This window comes from Enoplosus armatus, chromosome 16 (assembly GCF_043641665.1).
Source record: "Enoplosus armatus isolate fEnoArm2 chromosome 16, fEnoArm2.hap1, whole genome shotgun sequence".
Classification (NCBI taxonomy): domain Eukaryota; kingdom Metazoa; phylum Chordata; class Actinopteri; order Centrarchiformes; family Enoplosidae; genus Enoplosus; species Enoplosus armatus.
This window is the reverse complement of record NC_092195.1, coordinates 5,954,395-5,977,634: the sequence shown is the minus strand read 5'-3', so window position 1 is coordinate 5,977,634 and position 23,240 is coordinate 5,954,395. Positions and strand designations below refer to the sequence as shown.

The 23,240-nt window shown below is 43.0% G+C and overlaps 2 protein-coding genes across 3 annotated transcripts; one reads left to right on the top strand and one right to left on the bottom strand.

Annotated features, from left to right (window-relative positions):
- Positions 1-2,916: 2,916 nt before the first annotated feature.
- On the bottom strand, positions 2,917-8,161 carry mturn (maturin, neural progenitor differentiation regulator homolog (Xenopus)). Its single transcript, XM_070922353.1, has 3 exons — positions 8,003-8,161; positions 4,066-4,188; positions 2,917-3,024 (listed from the first exon to the last, which is right to left on the bottom strand). The coding sequence occupies exons 1-3, from the start codon at positions 8,159-8,161 to the stop codon at positions 2,917-2,919; spliced, it is 390 nt and encodes a 129-aa protein (XP_070778454.1).
- Positions 8,162-10,046: 1,885 nt separating this feature from the next.
- On the top strand, positions 10,047-21,801 carry LOC139298948 (SH3 domain-binding protein 5-like). Of its 2 annotated transcripts, none has more exons than XM_070921776.1 (9): positions 10,047-10,223; positions 10,700-10,762; positions 13,219-13,347; positions 17,921-18,085; positions 18,279-18,409; positions 18,697-18,739; positions 19,343-19,559; positions 19,716-20,099; positions 21,471-21,801. In XM_070921776.1, exons 1-9 carry the CDS (start codon positions 10,140-10,142, stop codon positions 21,644-21,646), a joined length of 1,392 nt encoding a protein of 463 aa, XP_070777877.1. In that variant the 5' UTR covers positions 10,047-10,139; the 3' UTR covers positions 21,647-21,801. The 2 variants fall into 2 exon arrangements, with proteins under 2 accessions (XP_070777877.1, XP_070777878.1); XM_070921777.1 differs by having other exon boundaries at positions 21,478-21,625.
- The last annotated feature ends 1,439 nt before the right edge of the window (positions 21,802-23,240 follow it).

Below are 23,240 nucleotides of genomic sequence, written 5' to 3'. Positions count from 1 at the left end.
CCGTCTGGAAAGAAAAATAAAAGCACGGATTGCCCTCCTCCCCCCGTGAGGCACCTCCGTCAAACTGCCCAAAGTTCACCAGGATGACACCAGTTCGCCTTCAAAGTAAAAGCGATGAACAGACAGCGCTTAGGGCGGAAAATGTGTTGACAAACTGTGGAAGTTACTGTAGTATAGACTTATGTACAATTATGCGCTACTTCTTCTGCAGCCAGGTGGAAAGTAATTTAGTGATTGTACTCTAGAAGTATATTTAGGTTACACACATACATAGTAGTTCAAGATAATCTATGCTTTACCACTATTGCTACTAGTTGCTTTCCATATGAATGCATATAAAACATCCGCTTATAAAACTACCCAAAAGTAGATGAAGCAGTTAAAATTTGCTCCACCTTCACTAACTACAACATTAAAGTACTACTTAGCCTACACGTTTTTGCACCAATAACAATGATCCAAAAATCAGTGGTGGAAGAAGTATTTTGATCCTTTACTTAAATCCTTCACTGTAAAAATACTCTCTAATAAGTAAAAGTAATAATCAGGAAAATGTACTTAAAGTATTAAAAGTAAAATTACTCCATGTAGGAAAATATCCCCTCTGAGTGTTATACTAATATATATTATATTTGTTGTAGTTGGTGGGCTCTCCATTCATCGATTGATTGTTTGCTTTGTAAAAATGTGGAAAATAGTAAGACATGCGTCAAAATTACCACAGAGGCCAAAGTGTCACCTTCACAATATTAAAAATAAGTTAAAATTACTATAATAAAAAGGAAAATCAATGAATTTATAACAAAGCATCGTATTTATAAGCTCTTCATATGTGTTGTATGCAAAAAATCTTAATTTGTAAAGTAACTAGAAACTAAAGATGTTAAATAATTGTAGTGAGGTAAAAAGTACAAACACTTTGAGCTGCAGATAATGGATGAAAAGTATTACACAGATAAAGCTTATTGTCATATTATTCCCTTGGAGTTTAATTATTCTGCTCTTACACTCTGCCACTTGCATCAAAGGTGTAATGTGCTTGGGTGTGATTGATCGCTGGTCGTTCCTTAGATGCCTGTAGGTAAATGTAATGCTGAAAAAGTGGAACATTTGATGGGTCAGTTCACCCAAATCAAAAGTTTGAAAAAATGTGCTCGAAGACTGTTAGGCATTACAAGGACATCAACAACTGTTGGATATGTGTGTCTTGCAACTGCAAACTATAGGTGTCTTTTCAAAGGCATAAAGGTTGGTTTTGTGCTTTTACTTTGAAGGCCGCACCGCAGCTTCCTGTCTGTAGTCCTCTCCCAGCCTCCAGCTTGACGCAGCCCGGAGTGGCGCGTCAGGTGGCGCGTGACGTCAACCCCAGTGACACCAGCGGGCTGTTGGCACAGCGGCACTGGGTCACCAGTCCACTCGGTGACACCAACAGCCCTCCATGTTTGGCGCTTTGTGTTCCATTAACTTCATTATGAAAAATGCGGGACGCTCTGTTCACACGGTTTATTGAACAATTTCACACACGTCGGAGGACAAACAGAAGATACACATTCAAATAGGCAATAAAAAGACAAACATTTACAAGCCAAAGTAAACGGGCTAAAGATGAACCTCTGGAAACAATCTTGCATGTGGATGAGGTGGTTGAAGGCGGCGGGGGCCTGAAGCGTTGCAGTGCTGGATGTGACATAGACGACAACACACTGTGAGATTAGGGCATAGGCGGCGGGGGGGGGGGGGGGGGGGGCTGTATTAACAAATGTTTTCTCTTCCCCGTGATATCACTCAGGGATTTGGGTGTGCACTTATTAAATTTATGGTTAGGAGAAACCTTGAAAGAAGCTGATGAACTCAAAACAACACACAGCAAACGAGGTTTGGTCTAGCTTTAGGAAGGTATCTCACCAGGCTGTGCTGAGAAAGGAAACTGTGAACCACCAACAACCAGGAAGGAAGACTACAGGACAGAAGAACTAGGGTGTCATGTGACAATGAGACACCCAAACCAGGACGGGCTTAAGCTGCAGTATGGGCCTTTGTTGTGATGGTCATATGATAGTAACATTGATTAAAAACGTCCTCATAAAGTGACTTTAAACTCTTTTGAGGTGTACTGCCTTGGAAACATTAAGAGACGCACCTCAAGAGATGATCCATGCTACTGTGAAGCTGCACACTTTGATTTCCACACGAGGAGTGTAAAACGCTTTTGACTGAAACCTATGCGACTACTTTAACTTGTGTGTTTAAAACAGGATAGTTTGAGAGCTACCCCACCTGAATCTACGTCACAACTATACATCCTCACTCCTCACGCTTCCCTCCTCCCTCCACTCTCTTTATCTGCGTCACTCCTGTTGCCTCGCGCAAACCACAAACCGTCAGTTTTCACCCGTTCATCTTTCATCTTTAGCTCTCATGTATCCTCCGTGTCAACAGACAAGCAGAGAAAGTGGGTTATCTGTCACATTCATCTCCAAACCAACGGGGGAAATGTGTGTATTGCAGTAACGTCTGACTGTATTTCTGCCTAACAAAGCCAGCTGAGGGCCTCAGGCCGATGTAATATTGCTGTGCTGTGGAACTTTAACTAACCAGATGGTGAATGATTATGATACTTGCATTGTACATGGCTACTGCTCACGTAGCCCCAGTGTGTGTGTGTGTGTGTGTGTGTGTTTGTTTGGGGGGGGGGGGGGGTCAACACAGTGCAACAGAGTGCACTCTTTGGGAAGCAAAGCCACTGAGACATTCAAGAACATGGTGGTGCATTTTTTTAGCAAGTTGACTGTAAGTATGTGTGTGTGTGTGTGTCTGTTTGGATAAGAGTGTGTTGTTAAGTGTTTGGGCGGATGAGTTGAGGCCCAGATCTTCAGAGCAGCTCAGCCCCAGCTGCAGGCCTCGTCTTGGGGCTCATCACTGCTGGCTGACCCCCATCTGCTGGTGGTCCGGCCCTGGCTCCCCCTCCATGTCAGCGTGGTAATGCTCAAAGCTGAGGTCTTCCATATCTGGGATACCCAGCAGCTGACGGGGGGAGAAGGAGAAGGCTCTGTTAGAGGTTGTAACATTACGTTGTGTGTAAATATTGTAAAAAAAAAAATAAAAAAATCATGATGCCTTGTTTATCTGCAAACAAACATCATCTAAGGCCTTATATTGATGTTTAAGCTCCTCTCTACAGTTCAACACACTGTACAGTGGTGGAAAGTAACAATTTTATGCTACTTTATACTTCTACCACTATATTTTGGAGGCAATTATTTGTACTTTTCACTCCAAGTCATTAAAGAAATGCTTACACATCAAAAACATAGTTATAATCCGATAATAAAATATATTTGAATGAATTGTGGTTTTGTAATGTGCCAGACTATTTCTTGGACGAGTGAAGTAACTTCCTTGTCGTCACCATGAGGTTTCCAGACAACCAGCTGAGACACCAGGAAGTTGCTGCCCCTGTGTTACAATAGTACTCTAATTAGTGAGCTTAAATAGTAGACCTTAAATAATCAAAGCCTGCTTTTTCAAGTTAAGAAATATAGGCATTCAAATTGTTAAGTAATGCTGTGTGTCATTTGGTTAATTGTGAAAGCTCTTAAACCATGCAGATAATAAATTAACACATTATGACAATTACATATAAAATCCATTAATTTCTTCATTAATTATCCCCTTAAAATGGCATTAACAATACCTTAATTACATCATATATTCATGGATTTGAACAAAACATCTTTGTTATTTCTTGTTTTTCTTCCAGCCTATTCCTATTTACCAAAAAAGCCTGAGGAACAAAGTGTCAAGCAGTGTAAATCAGCTCTCCATGGTTTCATGGAAAATAAAACTACTCTTACATGTCAAATAGACAAGAATATCCTAAGAATTCAAAGCCTTGAGTCATGTTTGATACCCTGCTACTGTTATGTATCATTTGCCGATAAGCAAGGCAACATTAAAATGTCAGAATCCTGGCTGGAGGTTTGTCCCCAGACACAGCAAGCAGAGGTCACCGTGCTGTGGTTGATGCAGTGTGTCAAAAAGAGCGTCACTCTTTTGTTTTCTTACAGGCCTGAAGGATTGGAAGACCTTCTCCAGCACCTCCAGCAGAGTCTTCTTCCCGCAGGAGGAAATGTAGTCCTGGGCCAGCTGTAGGAAGGGCAGGCAGTCCTCACTCTCGCTCCACACATGCTACAGCAGACGCAGATAAACAAAGATAAGCAGATATTCATGCAAGTAGGCATCATAAAGAAAATATTACATTCACTAAAACAGGATTCACCTTGTGCATGAAAGAAGGGTACCTTAAAGCTTCTCTCTCTAAAGGGTAAACTTTATTCCTCCATGCATCTATATTAGTGAACTGGGTTTAACACTCTGTACCAGGTGACGTAATCCTGTCACACGTCCTCCACCAGTGTAGCCTCGTGTGGGCTGTATAGTGACATACAACTGGCAGGAATTAATGAGTAAATAAGTAAAGCTGGGTCAGGGGCAATGCAGTACAGAAAAACTAGAACAAAGCAATTAAACCAGATAAAGAGACATTTGTCAAGGACATGCAACAGACATAGGCATGAAAATAACACGTGGTGCATCAGACTGAGTTGGAGCTAAAATGTTGCTTAAAATGTGTGGGTAAAGCACCACCTCACCATTGTGCGTAGTGTATGTAGGAATGCACCAGTAATTCCTGAATGTTATTCAGGAACTCTTTGTTCTGAACTTTGTGTGCTTTATTGTAAAGTGTTACCTAAACAAAAACACAGCTGCTACCTTTGTCACACTCATTAGATGAGCACCCATACGCACATGTGCCATACAATACACTTTGCTCCACTTCTAGCCGAGATAGCTCTCTCTCACCACAAAGCATGTCTAGTCTGAGGGCTGCGATTAGTGCAAAACCTGGCTTTAAACTGTATCGACCTGCTGAGCACTCAGGTCAAAAATGTTAGCCTGCTTATGGCCAATAAAACAGCATTAGGTAATGGTAATTCCTTGATATGAGACGTTCCAGTCAGGTTAAAATCAGCTTCCTCATTAGTGCAAGTCGTCGGCTCCCTCAAAGCTCTGACTGCGTGGAGTAGGCCACTCCGCCTTCACTTACTGGTAGTGTTGTTTAATTTGAGTCGAAAGGCCGCGCTGCTAGGTTATGTATTAGGTTATGCTATTAGGGACATCTGGCCATGTGTGCAGAATGAACCTGGAGGAAACAACCAGCAGATGCAAAACAAAAGCAGATGATCTTGTGTGTGTGTGTGTGTGTGTGTGTGTAGTCTAGAGGCATTGGTCAGTTCAAGTAAAAGTTTGGGTTACCCAACATTTAAGAGTATGATATTTGATTTGTTTTATTTTAGGAAATCTCTTGGGATTATTATTATTATCATTTCAGTTTACATGAAAGTCTGAAATTCTAACAGATTTATATTCCTAACAGTATTCAGGTATTTATGCCGCCTCAAATTTAATGGGTAAATTCATGTAATGTAAAATGGTGATGTATTTTTAATTGATTATATGCACAGTTTAAGGAGTTTTTATGGGTTAAACCCAATTTACACCTTAAAAAGTCAGGGGTTAATTAACAAATACATTTATGTAATAAGGCAATTCTAATATATGCATGATTTTAAAAGGACCTTCGTTCCATCATTGTTAGTGGGTACAAAATTAAGGGTCAAATGAATCGGCCCAGGGAAACATTTTCTTCAGTGTTGTAGACAAGGCTAACTGAGCCCTCCTGCGCTGACTGCTCAGGGATGGTTGTTCCCGTTTGACACTGATGGATGGACTCTCACGTGAGGGTGTGTCTCTGCCGCACTGACAAAACCTGATCTTTCAGCAGATCTCACGAAGCAAATCCAATCACTCTTGTTTTTCAGCTGCTAAACACTGTATCACATGACCTGCATGACTGAAAACTACAAAGACGTACCCTGAGGGACATTACAGAGCTGGAGACAGTGATGTGCAGCCGCACTGATGTTACTGGTGGAACTGATCTCACAGCGCCCTCTAGTGAAAGGACAAGGCAATGATACACAGCTTTGAGGGAAAAACAAGATAAACTGAGGAACTGACTGTGTGTGTGTGTGTGTGTGTGTGTGTGTGTGAGAGAGAGAGAGAGAGAGAGAGAGAGAGAGAGGGGGAGAGGGAGAGAGAGACAGCATGTGAGACACCCTACTGATAGCACTATTGATCGAGCGAGAGTAACTAGATCTCAAGAGTCCTGCAGAGAGACAGAGTTATTCTAGCTGCTTTGAGAGTGCATAGCAGACAGGGAACTGTGAATATATGTGTGTGTGTGTGTGTGTGTGTGTGTGTGTGTGTGTGTGTGTGTGTGTGTGTCCATGAGTATCAGGGCTGCAGCAGCTGACGTGCATTAGACGCAAAAGCAGGAGAAAAACTGAGGGTTGTGTGGGAGATAAAGTGAAACAAAAGGAAGAAGGATGGAAGATGGAAGTCGGCGCAGAGAGACAGCTAATGATGCATTTATGTACCTGCATCTTGTGTGTATGACTGTAAACCCTCTGCTGTGTTTCTATAATGACATTCTCAACATGATGGTTTGACTATGCAGGAGCTGGATTTATATGTATCTAGTTTCCATCAGCAGCCATGGAAAGCCCCTGCTTAAGCCACCCTGCTCTGCTGTCTGTGGGACAGCCCAGGCCAGCCCTGCAAACACACAACACAGGCACGCTCGGTGTGACATAATGTGCTATTGACTGAACAGACGCCCTGGCTCCTGGGTCATCTCCATCTGGCCCCCGCCCTGTTAGCCCCTGTCACTGAGCAGGAGGAGGGAGCAGGGCAGGTCTGGCCTCAGGAGCTTTCGGGCTCGTAACACCACCACTGCACCACACTGGTATAGGATAGAGATAGTGAGCTGTGTCAAGACTGTCTGTAGATGATCTGAGTAGTGCTGCCATTGAAGACACTGAGCTCATATACTCCATAATGTTTCTAGAGTTTGGGGGCTTTTTAACAACTTAAGGAGTTTATGTTCAACGATTACAGACAAATGACTCATGGTGTTATTTTAAAACTGACATAATGCTTAAAGGGCCTTTAAATGTGGTTAAAGTAAAAGGAAGGGATTTGGTATTTCTCCACCATTACAGTGTGGAGAATCGCCTCGAAACATCATTCAAACCATCACGAAATTAACAGAATATTTCACTCAAATACAACTAAAATGAATGCATTTAGCAGCATTAAATATTTAAAAGTGCAGACTTTATTTGTGTCTAGGCAAATGTTTTGTTATGAGAGTGAGGCTTCACTGGGATAGTTTGGACTCTGGCCTGGACCAGAGCAGAAAACTGGCAATAATCCCTTCAAAATAAAGATGTGAAAATGCTTCCCTTGTTAATCATTTATTGTATGTCTGTAGAACATCAACCTCTGGAATGAAATAAATCAGTGGATTAAGTATGGAGAGCGTTATCTGTATGGTAGTCTGGTGTAAAATTGGAGTTGGAGCTTTTTGGCAGCAAGCATTGGCCTTCATTGCTATACATAAAAAAATGTGAGGAAAACCACATTTTAGGAGAAAAGCAGTTAATTTGCTGCTTATGTATCCACGGATACAGCTGTTTCTTCATATTAATTCAATACTGTTTTGTTCCGAATGCAACATGATGGCCTGTAGGGCTTTTATTTTGAAAGTTACAGGCCTCGTGTGTTTTTTTAACCTGGCTAGCTTGATGGTGTTGTGGTCCAGAGGGTTATCGCAGTTGATTATGATGGAGGAAAAACACCATCGGCACAGGGGTGGGAGGGTGTGGGGTGTGCACCCGAACTGAAATGACATCATCCCCTCCGTTCTTCGCCCAAAGGCCCCCTCCTCTCCTCTGCTATGTCCACTGGAAAACCGGGACCAACCGGGACAACCCCACCTCCAACCCACCCTCGACACACCTACAAGAGCACACACACACACACACAGACACACACACACACACACACGGAGTTTAAGGGCCTGCAGAGGCTCGCTTACGAAATTGTCGGTGCCGCTGGGACACAGCACGTAGAAGGAGACGCCGGGCTCTGCGTAAAAGTCCAGCCGCCTCTCGTCGCCCTCGTCGGCGAAGATGAGGTCGAACGGGTTATCGGAGCACCACTTCTCCGCCACCTCCACCAGATGCTTAAACTCCATCCTCTGTTAACCGGTCTGCGGTGTCCCTGGCTCCGGAGCTTGATCTCGATCTCTCTGGCCGTCGCGGCGATGATGCTCAAGACACAAAAAACAGCTGATCGGACAGCAGCATCAGCAGCCTCCACTACCGCATCTCCTCTAGTGCACCGTCTGCATGGCCCGGGAGCAGAGAGAGCCTAACACTGTTGTCGCATAGAGCCTACCGGGTCTGGTGCTCATCCGTTCTCAACGCTCCATTCCTCTCTTCCTCCCCACGTTATGAAATCAGCCCGTCGGTCGCATACATGCATACGCAGGAGGACGCTGGAAAAAACGCGATGACGAACAGTGAAGCCGGGCAGCCGTCCATATCTGAGGCGCCGTGGCAAAAAGACTGTATCACTTGAACCCGCTGACATCTTGCTGCTATAGGAATATCATATTGACCTATATACAGTATATGTGCAGAAAAGACTATGGTCATCATGAACTAATAAATTAGCCCTAAAAACCAATACACGAAATATGTTCATATACGGCTGAGTCATGGAAGGATCAGTTCACCCAGATCACAAAAATAAAAATAATTTAAAAAAAATACATTATACATAATCTTGTCCTCAAAGGTTGGACTTGCTAAAGATGAGAAGGCCTAAACTCTCCAGTCGTTTGGTAATATTTACAATCATTTGTACCAAAAAGAGAGCTGACTTGCCAACTCTATCCACTGAGAAAGGCCACATGATGTGGCAGAAAGCTCTAGAAAAAAGATTCCACTAAATGGAGTTTGTGCTAAGAATTATTTTTTCTTTTTGTTAAAGTACTATCTTCAGGGCCAATAATGAACTCTCAAGCTCAGGTAATATAATAAAAACATATAATGATAATGATAATAACAACAACAACAATAATAATAATAATAATAATAATGTAATATTTTAATAAAAACTCAATTTGTAAATATTCATATAATCATCACTTCACTTAGAGGCTCTGAGAAACTTTACTGACCTCCTGCCGATGCCGTTTTGGGAATTACTGGTCTACACAAACACTGCTCCAGTGTTTACAGGAATCCAGCCTGCTGCCATCACCATGCCTCCAGTCTGACCCTCCCCTCCCTGCTCCCAGGAGTCCTCACCACCAGAGGGCGAGAGAAACCAACTCACAATCCCATGCTGGACCTGCGTCAAGCTCTCAGCCTGTAGTGTAAATGAGACCGGAAAGGTGTGCTTTTGTCAAAATAAAAGTAATTTGGAGGCTAAGCTAAATGAACTACATTGAAGCAGTAGTAGTAGTACCAGACAACACTTAATCACGCGTTGTTAATGGCCATAGGTGGAGTCGCACAGTGGCCAACAGATCAGACTGTGTTGTACGGGGCAGCTTCCAGGTGTGAATAGGAGTGACTGTGTGCGTGTGATCAGGGCATTTCTGAACAAACGAGCCCGGCACTCAGTGATCCTTCCCAGAAATAAATAAAGGTTCAAATAAGTCTTCTAAAGTAAGAGGCCAGCCTAAGTTTTCTTCTCTGAAAAGAAAAGTATTGTTTATTTGATGAGGTTGTTTCACGTGGTAAAAACCTTTAAACATATTACCATGTCATAGCCTGCCCCCATTTTGACTTAAAAGCCCACTGCTGCACTAAATGGGCTTTTATTTTGGAAGTCCACACCGGAAGCAGTTTCATTGATTCCAGCGAGTTTAATACTTTCTTTTCCACAGTTGGTCTGCTGTCGATCCCTGAGGTTGTGATCCTCGACAGTGCGTGTAGGTCCTCCCTGCGGCCAGACGCGCTCCTCCTCCGCAGACAGCGGACTCCTCTGCGCCTGGAGACGCTCTGAAATCCGTTAAAGGCCCGGAGCGTGCAATGCGCTCTGTGTAAAGGTTAGTGAGGGCGGATCACCCCTGCTGTCCAGCAAGCACCCCGGGGTCGCGCTTTGTTTGCAGTGAAGACCCTCGTTTGCTTTTGCCCCCCAAATCCGCAGATATCCTGAACATGGATCCTTTACAAAATGGGAATAACGGTGAGGAGGACTCGCAGTGTGCTGAGGAGGAGGAAGAAGTGGACCCAAGAATCCAGGTGAGATTTTGACACAAATAGATCCAGATGTGGCCAGCAGTCAAAGTGACATTGAGATGAGAATGCGAAGCCCTGTGAAAAGAACTGTCAGATTGTGTGAAATAAAAACATGTTAACCTCACATGTAGTGGAATATATACAGTAAAATGTGAAATACTACTTTATTATATTACCACTATATTGTAGCAATGACTGCTCCACTTAAAAGAATCAATTGTTAACTGAATGTGTCAACTGTGCTTTCTAGTCATGCATGTTCCATGGTGTTCATAAATAGTTTTAATAGTGTATTTGTCCCCTTTCAGGCTTTGTCAGCACACACACACACACACACACACACACTGGGGGCTGCATGCTCAGTAATTTGGTAAACAGAAGTCACACAGTTTATCCTCCAGACACACAATCTGTTTTAACCATACTCCTCTCTCTCCCTCTCTGTGCTGTTCCATGTGTGCCATGTTTTCTGTAAACAGGGAGAACTGGAGAAGTTAAACCAGTCCACAGATGACATTAACCGCTGGGAGAGTGAGCTGGAGGTAAGACGAAACACCACCCACCAGCACTGTTATCATCATTATTAGTGTCCTGGGGTAAACACTTCCAGCCATGGCTGAGCTGCGCTGCAAATCACCCATCTCAGGCAGCCATCAGGTCTCACTTTCAGGCTTAAAAATTGTATGTTTTACTCCAAACAAGTGAGAATCCCGTCAGTGCTGTGAGATAATTCATCTCGTTTCCAATGTGGTTTGGTGTGCTTCAGGAATGTGCCTAGCAACGAGGCCATTGCATAGAGACAGTTCACATGGAATGTCTTGCAAAGATGGAAATGTTCTAAATGCGGGAGCTGCTTCTGAGGGAAAATGTGGAAAAACTGAAGCAGCGACTGTCTCTCCTTCTTAATAACACTGCACTGTATGAACTCTTAGTGCCGCAAGAGGCATAACTGTGATCCGAATGTTAAATATAATATTTGAATGGCACATTTGAAGCCATCGAAATCCCAAGTGCTCTCCTCGTTTCCCCGCAACTCCCTCAGCCCTCCTTTAAAAACATACCAAACACTTTTAAAGAGGAAAAAGGCTGTAAAATGCAGCAAGGAACAACAGAAAGATGGATGGTAGTGTTTTTCTTTTAACAACGCTCGCTGAGATATAAATGAGTGCTAGAAGGGTTACTGTTCAGCAAAAGTAAAAACATTCCAGAGTTAGGCCGCGGTTTTTCTTTTCCTCAAAGTAGGCCTCTTCTGTTTCTCATTAGACCTTCACTCATGTCCACAAACCAGTGCTGGAATACTTATAACAACAGACAGAGAGGCAGAGGACAGGGTTTGTATATACACACACGTCTCAATGTTGGAACCATTGTTACATACTGCCTAATTCATGTTTTCAAGCTAAATACTGGATAATTATTATAGATCCTGGTGATTTTTTCCCATCTGATGTGAAGGAATTAACGGCTATTTGCGTTTTTTTTGTAAAATGTAAATTTCTTTCCACTGCTGTAGCAATATGTGTCAGTAGAGTGACTGATTTAAATATATACACAGGCATACGCAAACAGAAAAAGAAGGCCATTCATCGTGAGGCAGATTGAAAGTCAGGAGCTGAAGAATGTGAAAAGTGCCGCTGGCAGGCTGCAGGCTGGAGTTGATTAAGAGCGATGTGCAGTAGATTCAGAGGATTCAGGAAAAGCTGAGGCAATGAGGTTAAATCCACGCTCAGATATGAGGTTCTCTACTCTGCCAACATAAAGGTAAACCTCTCGTGTGCCCTGGCAGACATGTAAGATTGTGTGTGTTAGAGATAAAGAGGCCAAAAGGCCAAGAGAGGGTGCCATCATTAAGTTCCCAGACTGCATGCTGTGTCACTATCTTTTCACAGGAACAGGAAGTCAGGAAACATAATGATTTCATGGGAAGTGGGCTTCCTGTAGCGCCCTCTCCCTTTTCCCTCTTTTACCCTTTCTTGTATTCCTCCGTCAGTTTTATGAACAGGATGCAGGTGCTGCTGCCTTTCAAACTCTGTAGGAGAGACACATACTCACACACACCCCGCCATACAGACAAGATGATGACAGTCCTCATCTATGAATAACAAGTCTACTGACACAGTGCCACCTCAGGCTTTATGCCAAAAAGTGTACACACACACACACACACACAGATGTTGCCACACTATATCATTGCTCACAAACAGTTTCAACGAGATTTCACCACCAAAGAATGTGTATAAGGTTTGCTCAACAACACCCATTGGAGCGAAAAAGAAAAACTGAGATCGAGCTGGCGCGTGTATTAATGCATGTGCTTGTATTTGGGTAATGGTTTAGTGGTGACTTGAATTAGAAGAGCCGCTTTGGAGGCGCAAGGCCAAATTGGTCAGGGCCAGCAGGAAAGCACAAGCCACAAGGAAAGCCAAATTGTGGCTAATGCTTAAAACACGAAACACAAGATGTGGTGACCTTGACAGTGTTGATGTGCTTTGACTGAGCTCTGGATTACAGATTAATAAAACATAAGAGTCTACAACCATGCCAGCGGTTCTGTGAGGATGTGACGCTAATATGCTCACAATGACAATTCTAACATGCACATGTTTAGCAGGTCTGTTTTCCATATTCTCCATTCTTAGTTTAGCGTGTTTGCATGCTAACATTTGCAAATTGGCACAAACACAAAGTACAGCTTAGGCTGATGATTCATTTAGTGCTGAAAAAAGTTTGACCTGATGATGGCGCTACAGTAGATGAAATGTCAGGGGGTCAGCAAAGTCAATAGGATTAATCCTCTGGGGACCATGAATGTCAGTCTGGACCAAGACTGAGGACTGGCTAAAAACTCTTAGACCTCCGCGTTTCTCACCACAGTGTCTCCAGTTTCCACCTCCACAACAGCTTTGAAATGCTGTCATGTGACTGTAGATTGATTGATACGTTTAAAAGCTAATATATATATGTGTGTGTGTGTGTGTGTGTGTGTGTATTTGTGTAGGACTGCCGTCAGCGGTTTCGCGCGGTGCTGGTGGAAGCAACAGTGAAGCTGGATGAGCAGGTGAAGAGGATCGGACGAGCTGTGGATGACTCCAAACCGTACTGGGAAGCCCGCAAAGTAGCAAGACAGGTAAACACACACACACACACACACACACACACACACACATACAGCTGGAGTGACTCTGAGGTCGGTAGACAGAGAGTGTGAGGGCAGGCTTACTGAGGATTAGCAATGAGAAGTTTAAAGAGCTCAGCTTATATCTACTTAAAGGGAGCACAGTCACGTGATGTCTATTTTTAGACTCAGTATTACCTCTGTGTGCTACGCTAGTGTCACACACACACACACACACACACACACACACACACCAACTCAGTGTGAAGAGGAGGAATTGTCTGAGTTGCACTGAAACTGCTTGACTTGCTGTGTTTTTCATAATCAGACTCGCTTCCTTTGCTGCATCTCAGAGGTCTCTGTTGCACTGTTGCAGGTAGATGCAAAGTAGAGCAACGTCCCCAATGGTTAGTGCACTAAACTGTGCTGTTCCCTCTCCGGGGGGTCATGTCCTTAACTGTCTAATTGCCCCAACCTGTTGAGGCTTTGATCTGATTGGATAGCGCCTGAGTCCAGCGCCCCCTTCTTCTCAGCTAATAGGGAAGAAGCTCGTGAGTCATTCATGAGAAGGCTGACATTTGTGTGTCAGAGCTGAGGCGTCAAACTGAAATAGATTGTGTGTATATATATGTGTGTGTGTGTGTGTGTGTGTGTGTGTCTGTCCTTGCTTGTCCCTGTTGCAATATGACAAACTACCTGCCAGTGGCTTCTGCTTCTGCCAATAACACGTGAGAGTCCAGGATTACTGGGAGGTTTTGAATTTTGATGAGACCTGTGTTCACGTGAAAGGATAAGAAGCCCTCCCTAGCTTTGTGCATGTGTGTGTGTGTGTGTGTGTGTGTGTGTGTGTGTGTGTGTGTGATCAGGGGGATTGAATAGAGAAAAGCCGATGAAGGCCTCTGGTTAAACTGGCGTATTGTCTGATAATGATTTATGGATGAATATTTAATATTTAATACATGACCTACTTTAAAGGGATTCAAATGCTTACCCTCACTGACCCTACCAGAACAAACACACCCACACACACAATATTGCACCCACCCCCACCCATAAGCCAGTCTCAGCCCCCAACCCCCCATGTTTCCCCAACTACGTTCCAACAGACTGGGGGGTGTGTATAGGAATTTGCCTGTACTGTCCTATCTTTTGTCCTTTTTTTCCCAGCATTCTCTTCTGCACCAGTGCCTGTCTGTCTGGCTGTCTGTCTCCTGTACCCCTCTCACCTCCCTGTCTGTTTCAGTCACCTCTCTCTACCTCTTCACCATCTCTCACCTCCCAAACAAACTGTAAGTGGGGTGAATTTCTAGAGACAAAGGCGTCAGACAGGACGACAGTGTCTGACACATTAATTATAGATGAGTCATGTGCACTGTTACACACACACACATATACACACATGCGCATCACCCAATAGTAGTGATGATATGAACAGGTGGCCGCGTGTCGTGGTATTTCAGACCAAAACCACTGCATTGTTTGCCTCAGAGACAGAGTCAGAGTCAGATACTGTGGGCTCTGTGACATCAAGTTAATTAACCGGTAACAATGCCAGTCATTTGAATGCTGTCCCGTGCTCTGCAGGCTTTTGTGCCTTAAAGATAACAGCAAATTGTGTCCTCCGCCCTTGATGCGTGTTACTCACCAGGGTGCTGAAGATTTGTCATTGGTTCAGTTGTTTTTTTGCTTTGGCACTGACAACACTATGAATAAACATTACCCCTGTATGACAAAGGAAGTGTGCTGCTGCTGCTCCGTCCAGGAAGTCCTGTGAAGGACGGGCACTTTTGTGTGACATTTTATCTCCCACTTGACAAAAACCACTGATGGATAGCGTTAAAGTCCTAGTTCCTTCTCTATTCCTCGCTCATCAAATATCCATCATCCTCCTTCTGTCTTCCCTGCGCCCCCTCTCTTCTCCGAGCCTGGGAAATGGGTCATGGCGAGGGACAAAGAGGAGGGATTCATCTTTGCCGGTCAAACTCACAGATTACACGCAAAGAGCAACTGTTATCATCCTCCCTTCCTCTATCTCTTCACCTTCTCGAAGGGGCCTTGACAACCATGGATAGCATATCTAACCACTACAACGCTCAGATATCACAACAATACCGACACCAAACATGCCAGCTTGTGGAGTTTCTGCAATTTGTGTGAGACGATGCAGATCTGTGCTTGCTCACGTCACCGTTTGAGTCTTTATCTTAAACATGGCTGACAGTGCAGGGGGTCGTGTTACAGGGGTTAATGTGCCAGAAAGCCCGGGAAGGCCGTGAGAAAAAGTGTGTAACAGCTGAGAGAACTACACTGACCTTTTGGGAGTCTGTTATGTTAAAGCTGTCTAATGTGAAATGAGTCGCTCGTAGTGATGCTAAAATGCTCTCGGTGCGTGTTTAAGCTCCATGTTTTGCTTGTACACATCACAACTTTACTGTCTTAGTTCATTCTCACCGCTCTCATAAACCCACTTGTTGGGGAACATATATAGCACTAATTCAGATACGTCAGACAATTCCCTCAGGATTTGGATTTTGGATTTTTGGAGACCAAAATTGAGCTAAAATTGTAACAATGTAAAAGTGAATATAAGACTCACATATGCTTTTAACACGTTCACCATAATAACTTTATATGGTCATAATATGACAATGTTGTGTTTATAGCTTGTTGTGAGTTCCCTAAGCAGCAAAAAATCAATAAATGTAGGCTTTATTAACCATATGCTAAAGTATTAGCATGTGCTAATACCTGTCTACTCCAGACAGAGAGCATTTTGGTACCACCCCTCTTATTACACACTGGGTAAGGTGTGTCAAATCTGTTACATTTCAGATGCACACAGTGAACATAGGCTTATAATTACTAATTATAGTAACTCATTTTGCTCCTTTTTGAAAATAAAGCACCTATTAGTATATTAAGTTAGAGGAAATAAAGTAACTTATTACTTTATATAGACCATTTCATTGCAGCTTGGGTCAAGTTTTCATTCCTGTCATCTATTGAATTTGGGAATCACTCAAACAAATACATTTGAATTTCAGACTATTTATGTTTGAAACTGTGAAATGGTCTATAATTTTCACATGAATGGATGGTTTTATATCATAGTTAAAAATGGCCATTCAGCTGCAACAATGGCACACAATAATCCATTCTGCTGCTCAGGGATAGAAACACAAACTAGACCCGTAAGCTTGTTTCTATTGTAGTATACAGTCAATACAAATGGACAATGCAGTTAAAACAGGACAACAGACTTACAGGGTATGTTATAAGATGTCGAAGGGTTACACACCACTTAAAACAACTGAGTTCCCTTCATCTTGAGGGGAAATGTGTCCCATTAAAGTGTTGCACTGAACAAAATGCACTCTAACTGTACTCTAACATGAAGCTTTTAAAAGACTAGAGGGAAACTACTATTGGGACGGCCTGTTGTTGCATATACAAGTGAAATGATTACTCCAAGATAACTTGGAGCAGAATTGGTCCCAGATGTGTTTTCTGTGGCCTACTACAAACTATCTGAGTTTCTTAAAATTTAAATCTGCAGGATGGGTAGGAAGATGAGGATGCGGTTTGTGATTTATGTTTAATATGGATGGCATATGTATGTATATATGTAGGTATCACAGCCCCAGCTAAATGATATACTGTTGATTAATCATGAAACAAGTTCTTAAGAAAAAAGCTTTTTGGTTTATTTCCATGCCTTTAATACTGTCCTCTCTCCAGAAAGCCAAGGTGATTGTCTGAGACATATCCCTGATACATTTAAGACATTTTCATCTTGGAGTCCCCAACATTAAATCCTGGTGATGTCATCAGCTCAGTTTGATTTATTTCAAAGAAAAAGGTCTCCATTAGATTTACCCGGCTAATCAAATGTTCTATTGTTTTGTTATTATTTTCTATCTTATTCTAGGAAATCTGATTGGAGTTACTGTAACTACTTAATCTTGGTATTCTGCCAAAACACTGACTCTTAAGTCACGCCTATCTGAGTGGACAGAGTGGGTCCAGATATGTCCAGCATGATGGGAATAATCCTCTTATTGACTATGACTGTGGGCAGGAAGAGCCCACTGACAGTGTCAGATATTCTTAGTGACAAAGCTTCTGTTTGTCTTTTGGATCAAGGCGCGGTTGTTTTTCTGTGCATGTGTGTTTGTGTGTGCTCTTTGTCCCTCTATGGCTGTCATCAGGAATCAGCCATGGCTCCTCCAGAGGAAATATAGGTCATAGAAATACACACAGACACACACTGGAGGCAGCACAAGGAGTACTGCTGCCCTCGTACCATGTGAGAACTAACGCTGGGCCAACTTGCTGGTGGAAATGAATAACCAAAAGGGGAATTTTAAGTGGTTTGAAGCTGTCACGATGCTATAATTTAAGCTTTCTGTCAGCTTTTCCCACCCTGGTCACTATTCATGACATCAGAATTGAGTGAAATCTCAGTCTATCATGAAACCCTGAGTTCACAGCAGTAATATTTACCACCTGAAAGCTGATGTACATTTTTAGCTACCTTGCTTTCACATTTGATGTCATCATAACTACCCCTCTGTCTGAACTCTAGGCCCAGGTTGAAGCCCAAAAGGCCACTCAGGAGTTCCAGCGGGCGGTTGAGATCCTGCGGGCAGCCAAGGAGACCATCGCCTTAGCCGAGGAAAGGCTGCTGGAGGAGGACAGCCGCCAGTTTGACTCCGCCTGGCAGGAAATGCTCAACCATGCCACACAGAGGGTATGAACATGATGCCAGACAGCTGAAAAATACTGAAAGGTTCCATCCTAACAAGTAATATGTGCTTGAGGGTGAGGTTTGGACTGCTACAGACAGTGGAGATGGTGAAAGTGGAAGTAGTCGATATGATTATACTGGAATTGTCTTTTGCTTGGCTTCTACGGTTAAAATAAACCTTTCTGGATTGTTTCAGGTGATGGAGGCCGAGCAGGCGAGAACGCGCAGTGAGGCTGAACACAGGAAAACAGCATCCAATTACAATTCCTGCATCAGCCACATGAGGCAGTTAGAGAAGAAACTCAAACGCTCCATCAACAAATCCAGGTCCGAGTCTTTGTTTCCCTTCTGAATGTCTCCTTTTGTTTTCCCCCTGCTCGGGCCTCGCTGTGTGTGAGTGTGTTAGTGTGTGAGAAAGAGGGGCTACGTTCATGTCATCTGATGCAGTCCAGATGTTTCATGTGTTGGTTGTGCAGTGCTGGGGTGTGCTCCCTATGTAAGAGCCAAGGAATGTGATGGCTCACAGAGGAGTGTTATTCTTCCCGCAGTTTCTCCAGTGACAGTTGGCAAAGTTTCTCCCTCTCACACTTTCTCTTCTTTTTCTCCCCCTGTAGGCCGTATTTTGAACTGAAAGCCAAGTATTATCTACAGCTTGAGGTACGTATGTTACAGCGGGCTTTTAAACAATTTAAAGTTAAGATGCTTTTAGCCAAACCAGTTCAGCACTGTAGTTTGTACATTTTTAGCCACGCTAATGTCAGTCAGTAGATCAGTCGGCCCACCACAATATCTCACATTCATTGACGTCTCCCTCAGGACAAATTGTAATAACTTTAGTGAACTCTTAACTTTCCGTCTACTTTGGTTTATGACCAAATACCTGCAGAACTAATGCCATTCCAACCAGCCTCAGCTGTAATTTGTTTAGTTTTAATTAGCAAATGTTAGCATGCTAACATGCTGACTAATAAGGTGAACAAGGTAAACATTATACCTGCTAAGTATCAGCATGTTAGCATTGTCATTGTGAGCCTGTTGGCATGCTGACGTTAGCATTTAGCTCAAAATACGCCTTAGCTATAGTACAGCCTCAAAGAGCTTGCATGGCAGTCGTGAGTCATGTTAGCTTTTGAATTAAATCACTACCCCTGACTGTGTAAATGTCATGCTCATTTAGCCTTGGAAATACTTTTCTTGTATGTCAAAATGTAGATAATTCATATACAGTTTTACTAAGAAACTGCGTTTGATTTCTCATAGCAACTGAAGCGCCATGTGGATGAGCGTCAGGCCAAACTTGTGGTTGCCAAGGCCGAGTACCGCGCAGCGTTACGCAACCTAGAAAGCATCTCAGAAGAGATCCATGCCCAGCGGCGCTCCCTCGCCATGGGAACCAGGGAGCAGGGTGTTGGTGCGGAGGGAGATGGAGGCAACGAGGACATCGCCAACTTCAAGATGGAGTCAGACGGTTTGTCAAGTGAGTATAAGTGAAGTTTAGAAATTAATAGTCGTCCACTTCATCCGTCCACATTTTGAGTTTTTTTTTGTTTTGTTGGTGAACCTGTGTGTCTGCATGTTTAATGTGCATATCTGTGTGTGTGTGTGTGTGTGTGTGTGTGTGTGTGTGTTTCAGTGGCGTCCGTATCAATTGACGAAGAGGGCAGTCACAGTAGCAGCTCAGAGGAGGAGGCCGACACACACTCCACCTCCTCACCCCAAGCCATGCCCTCCACACCTTCCTCCTCCTCCTCCTCCAATCCTTCCACCTCTGCCTCTACCCCCCTGGACATGCCCTGCCCTTACCCCTCCTCCTCGCTCTACACCCCTTGCTCTTACCTCTCCTCCTCTCCCTCTTCCTCCGTCCTCTCCTCCTCCTGTCCCGGTGGCCTGGAGCTAGCGAGCCCCTGTAGCTCTCATGACCCAGACTCAGTGTGCGGTTCTGGGCATGCGTCACCTCTCCTGGGCCCCCGCAGCCAGTGCAGTGGAGCTTCCTCTCCAGACTGCGACCAGGAGAGAGGTGTGTGTTCATCACATCAGTGTGTACATGTGTGCTGACTTCTTATGTGATTCTTTGTCCTGTATGTTGAAATTGTTTTGTATTTTTGTAGTGGAGCATTAAAAACATAGTTGAACATGTTTTGAATTATGCTTATGCTTTTCTGTCGGAGAGTGCCAATTTCATGTCAGTGCGTTCAGAACAGAGCTCACAGAGCTCGAGTCAGGATGTGGTTAGCCTAGCTTAGCATGAAGACTGGAAGCGGGGGTAAACAGCTAGCCTGGCTCTGTCGTTCATAAATATGCGTACCAGCAACACTAACAAACTAATCAACACATTAATTAACGAGCTATGATATGATTAGTTGTTTTAGAAGGAGTTATATACTGAAACTATTCATTAGCAAATAACAGTTTATCCATTTGTTTTGTCTCTGTACATGGGCCTTTGTATCAAACCTGGCAACCTCACTGTGACGACAAGGCTCCAGGAAGTAACTGTGCTGTGCTATTGTTCCCCAAGAAACAGTTTCAGCAGTGAACTTCCGCTGAACCCACAAACAGTCATTTAAACAAACTACAAACAGCATGTTAATGAGTGAGATTTAGAGGTGTTGGTAGGTGTATTTCTGAACTTGGACAGAGCCAGGCTGTTTCCCCCTGGACTCCGTTAACTTGTGCTAAGCTAGGTTAACCAAGTCCCGACTCCTGTAGTAACACACAAACATGAGATTGATACCCATATTCTCGTCTCACTCTGGAAACGAAAGCAAATGAGCATATTTTCCAAAATGTTCAACTCAAAAAAAAAAAGACAAATACAGTGAAAATTCGTATTTGCTCATATACATTCTGTACATATCTCGTCAGTTATCAATGCTCCACTTCAGTCATCATAATTGGGTTTGTGAGTCTGAATTGCAAATGATATCAGATGTAGGATCTGATACATTATTCAGCAAAAAACATAAATAACTGTAAGTAGTATTAATTAAAGTTTAAGGTATTGTGCATATTTTTAAAGGCCAGTACCAGTATTGTACATCTTTACTTTCCAAAAAGTATTGATTCTGTCCCTATCAAAAGTATTGATTCTGTCCCTTGGAAAGATGCGGCTTTCCATCTTGGGGGAAGCTTGTGTACTTGTGTGGAAGCTGAACCATCTCATTTGGGTGAAGGACTTCCCATAGTCCCCCAGAGTAATATTGATAAATATTAGTTTGTTATTGTGTAATAATTTGCAAAAAGACAAAACAACCATCACGCTAGCGGTGGTTTGGTTTTCACTAAAGTTTCAGTTTCATTGAGCAAAGATAAATTGATATATTCTTCGGTTTACTTTGACATGCACATTTACTCACCATTGCATGCCCTCTGTTTGTGTGTGTTGAAGGTGATAGAGCAGAGGGAGCAGAGGCGACGCTAGAAGCCGGCTTGAACAAGCTAACCTTGACTGTAGCACAAAAACAAGAAGGGGACTCTGGGGATGAACAAGATCCCCATTACATTAATCCTGAAATTTCCTCTCCCGGCTCAGCCACTGCCATTCTGCTACTCAACAGCGTCTAATGAACGTCTGTTAAAGACTCTCACTGTGCCCGGCAAGCCTCAAAGTGGACTCTGTGGCAGAAGACATGTGGCAGGGCAGGATGAAGTGCACCCTCCCAGCTCCGATCAACCTGACATCATGTCTCCATATTGTCTAAACATTGGATGGTGTCATATTAAAGGTGCTATACGTAGTGTATCCGAACATCAGTACATCATTGTCAAATAAATTGTGAACCCATGTGGATGTATTGTAAACACATGAGAGCTGGGACAGGAGGTTTGGTCTCTATCAGTATTATTAGTGCCAGCGTTATTTAAAAGACAACAATTCCCATAAACCTCCTTGCTTTCTGTTGCAAAGAGGATGTTGCTTGCTGCCATTGAACTGATATCACTAACTCTGTTTCTGCACATTATCTGTCCTTTGGCGTATTGTAGAGGCTGTCAATCCTCTCAACAGTGGTGTAACTCGTCTACAGCTTTATAGTGATGTGTCAAAGTTAAACATTTATTGATGTTTATATGCTACAGTCGGCAAAGAGACACGTTTTGTATTCATGTGAACGGTGAGCCTCTTTTTTGGATCCGACTTTCCACATCAAAATGGAACAAAGCAAGCTGTCGGGTGTTGGATTGTTCTGCCTTGATTATTGAGCTCCTCCTGTAACTCCTAATAGTCAATTATGGAGGAAATGTTGTCAATGAGGAAAGGGGAGTGCAAGAAGTACTCTGAGCACTAAACTAAAGAAGAGGCTGTCTTCATAAGGGACTGAACCTTTTCAGACACAAATGGTCTTCCATTTGGATTTGTGAATGATTGAGCGAATGAGTTTTTGAGTGTGTCTGTTGTGTTTTAGGGAAATGCTCAAATACTACCCTAGTAGTACAGATATTCTATATTTATACTCCTGTATTCTTGTATATGAGCAATGTTTTGTGGTTACTATTGTTATTGTTTAACACAAAATAAAATAAGCAATAAACATGTGCTACACGTAACTGATTGTTTTAATATCAGTATTCGTCAATGTCTGTAAGTACTTAAGGTTATAAATCTAATTATTGGTCATCAAAGCAACTTTTGAGATTGGCAGAATTCTACTTCTAAGCAGGATAATGTGCTATGAAACAAGTCTATTAGGGAATGTATGACATTTCATGCTGTAAACTACTTGTGTTTGTCTGGGCTGTTGGGTTGTTGGGGAATCTCTTACGCAACAGCAGGTGTTACAGGAGTCCTCCGATCACACAGATGCAGCTGTCCTGTGCTGCCACAGTTTGAATGAATTGCCAGCTCTGTTACTCAATTACTCACTTAAAGAAATAGTTCCGTCATTTTGGGAAATACACTTTTTCGCATTCTTGCGGAGAGTGAGATGAGAAGATTGATACCGCTCTCTCGTGTGTATGATAAATATGATGTAGCCTATGGTAAATATGAAGCTGCAGTTGCATCGCTTAGCTTAGCACAAAGACTGGAAATAGCTATCCTAGCTCTGTTCGAAGGTAACTATGTGTTTGAGTTAACTTAGAGACAGTGTCTCTATTACATTTGCCCACCAGAGAACACTGACAAGTATGTGTCCGGATCTGTACACATCTTGATCACAGT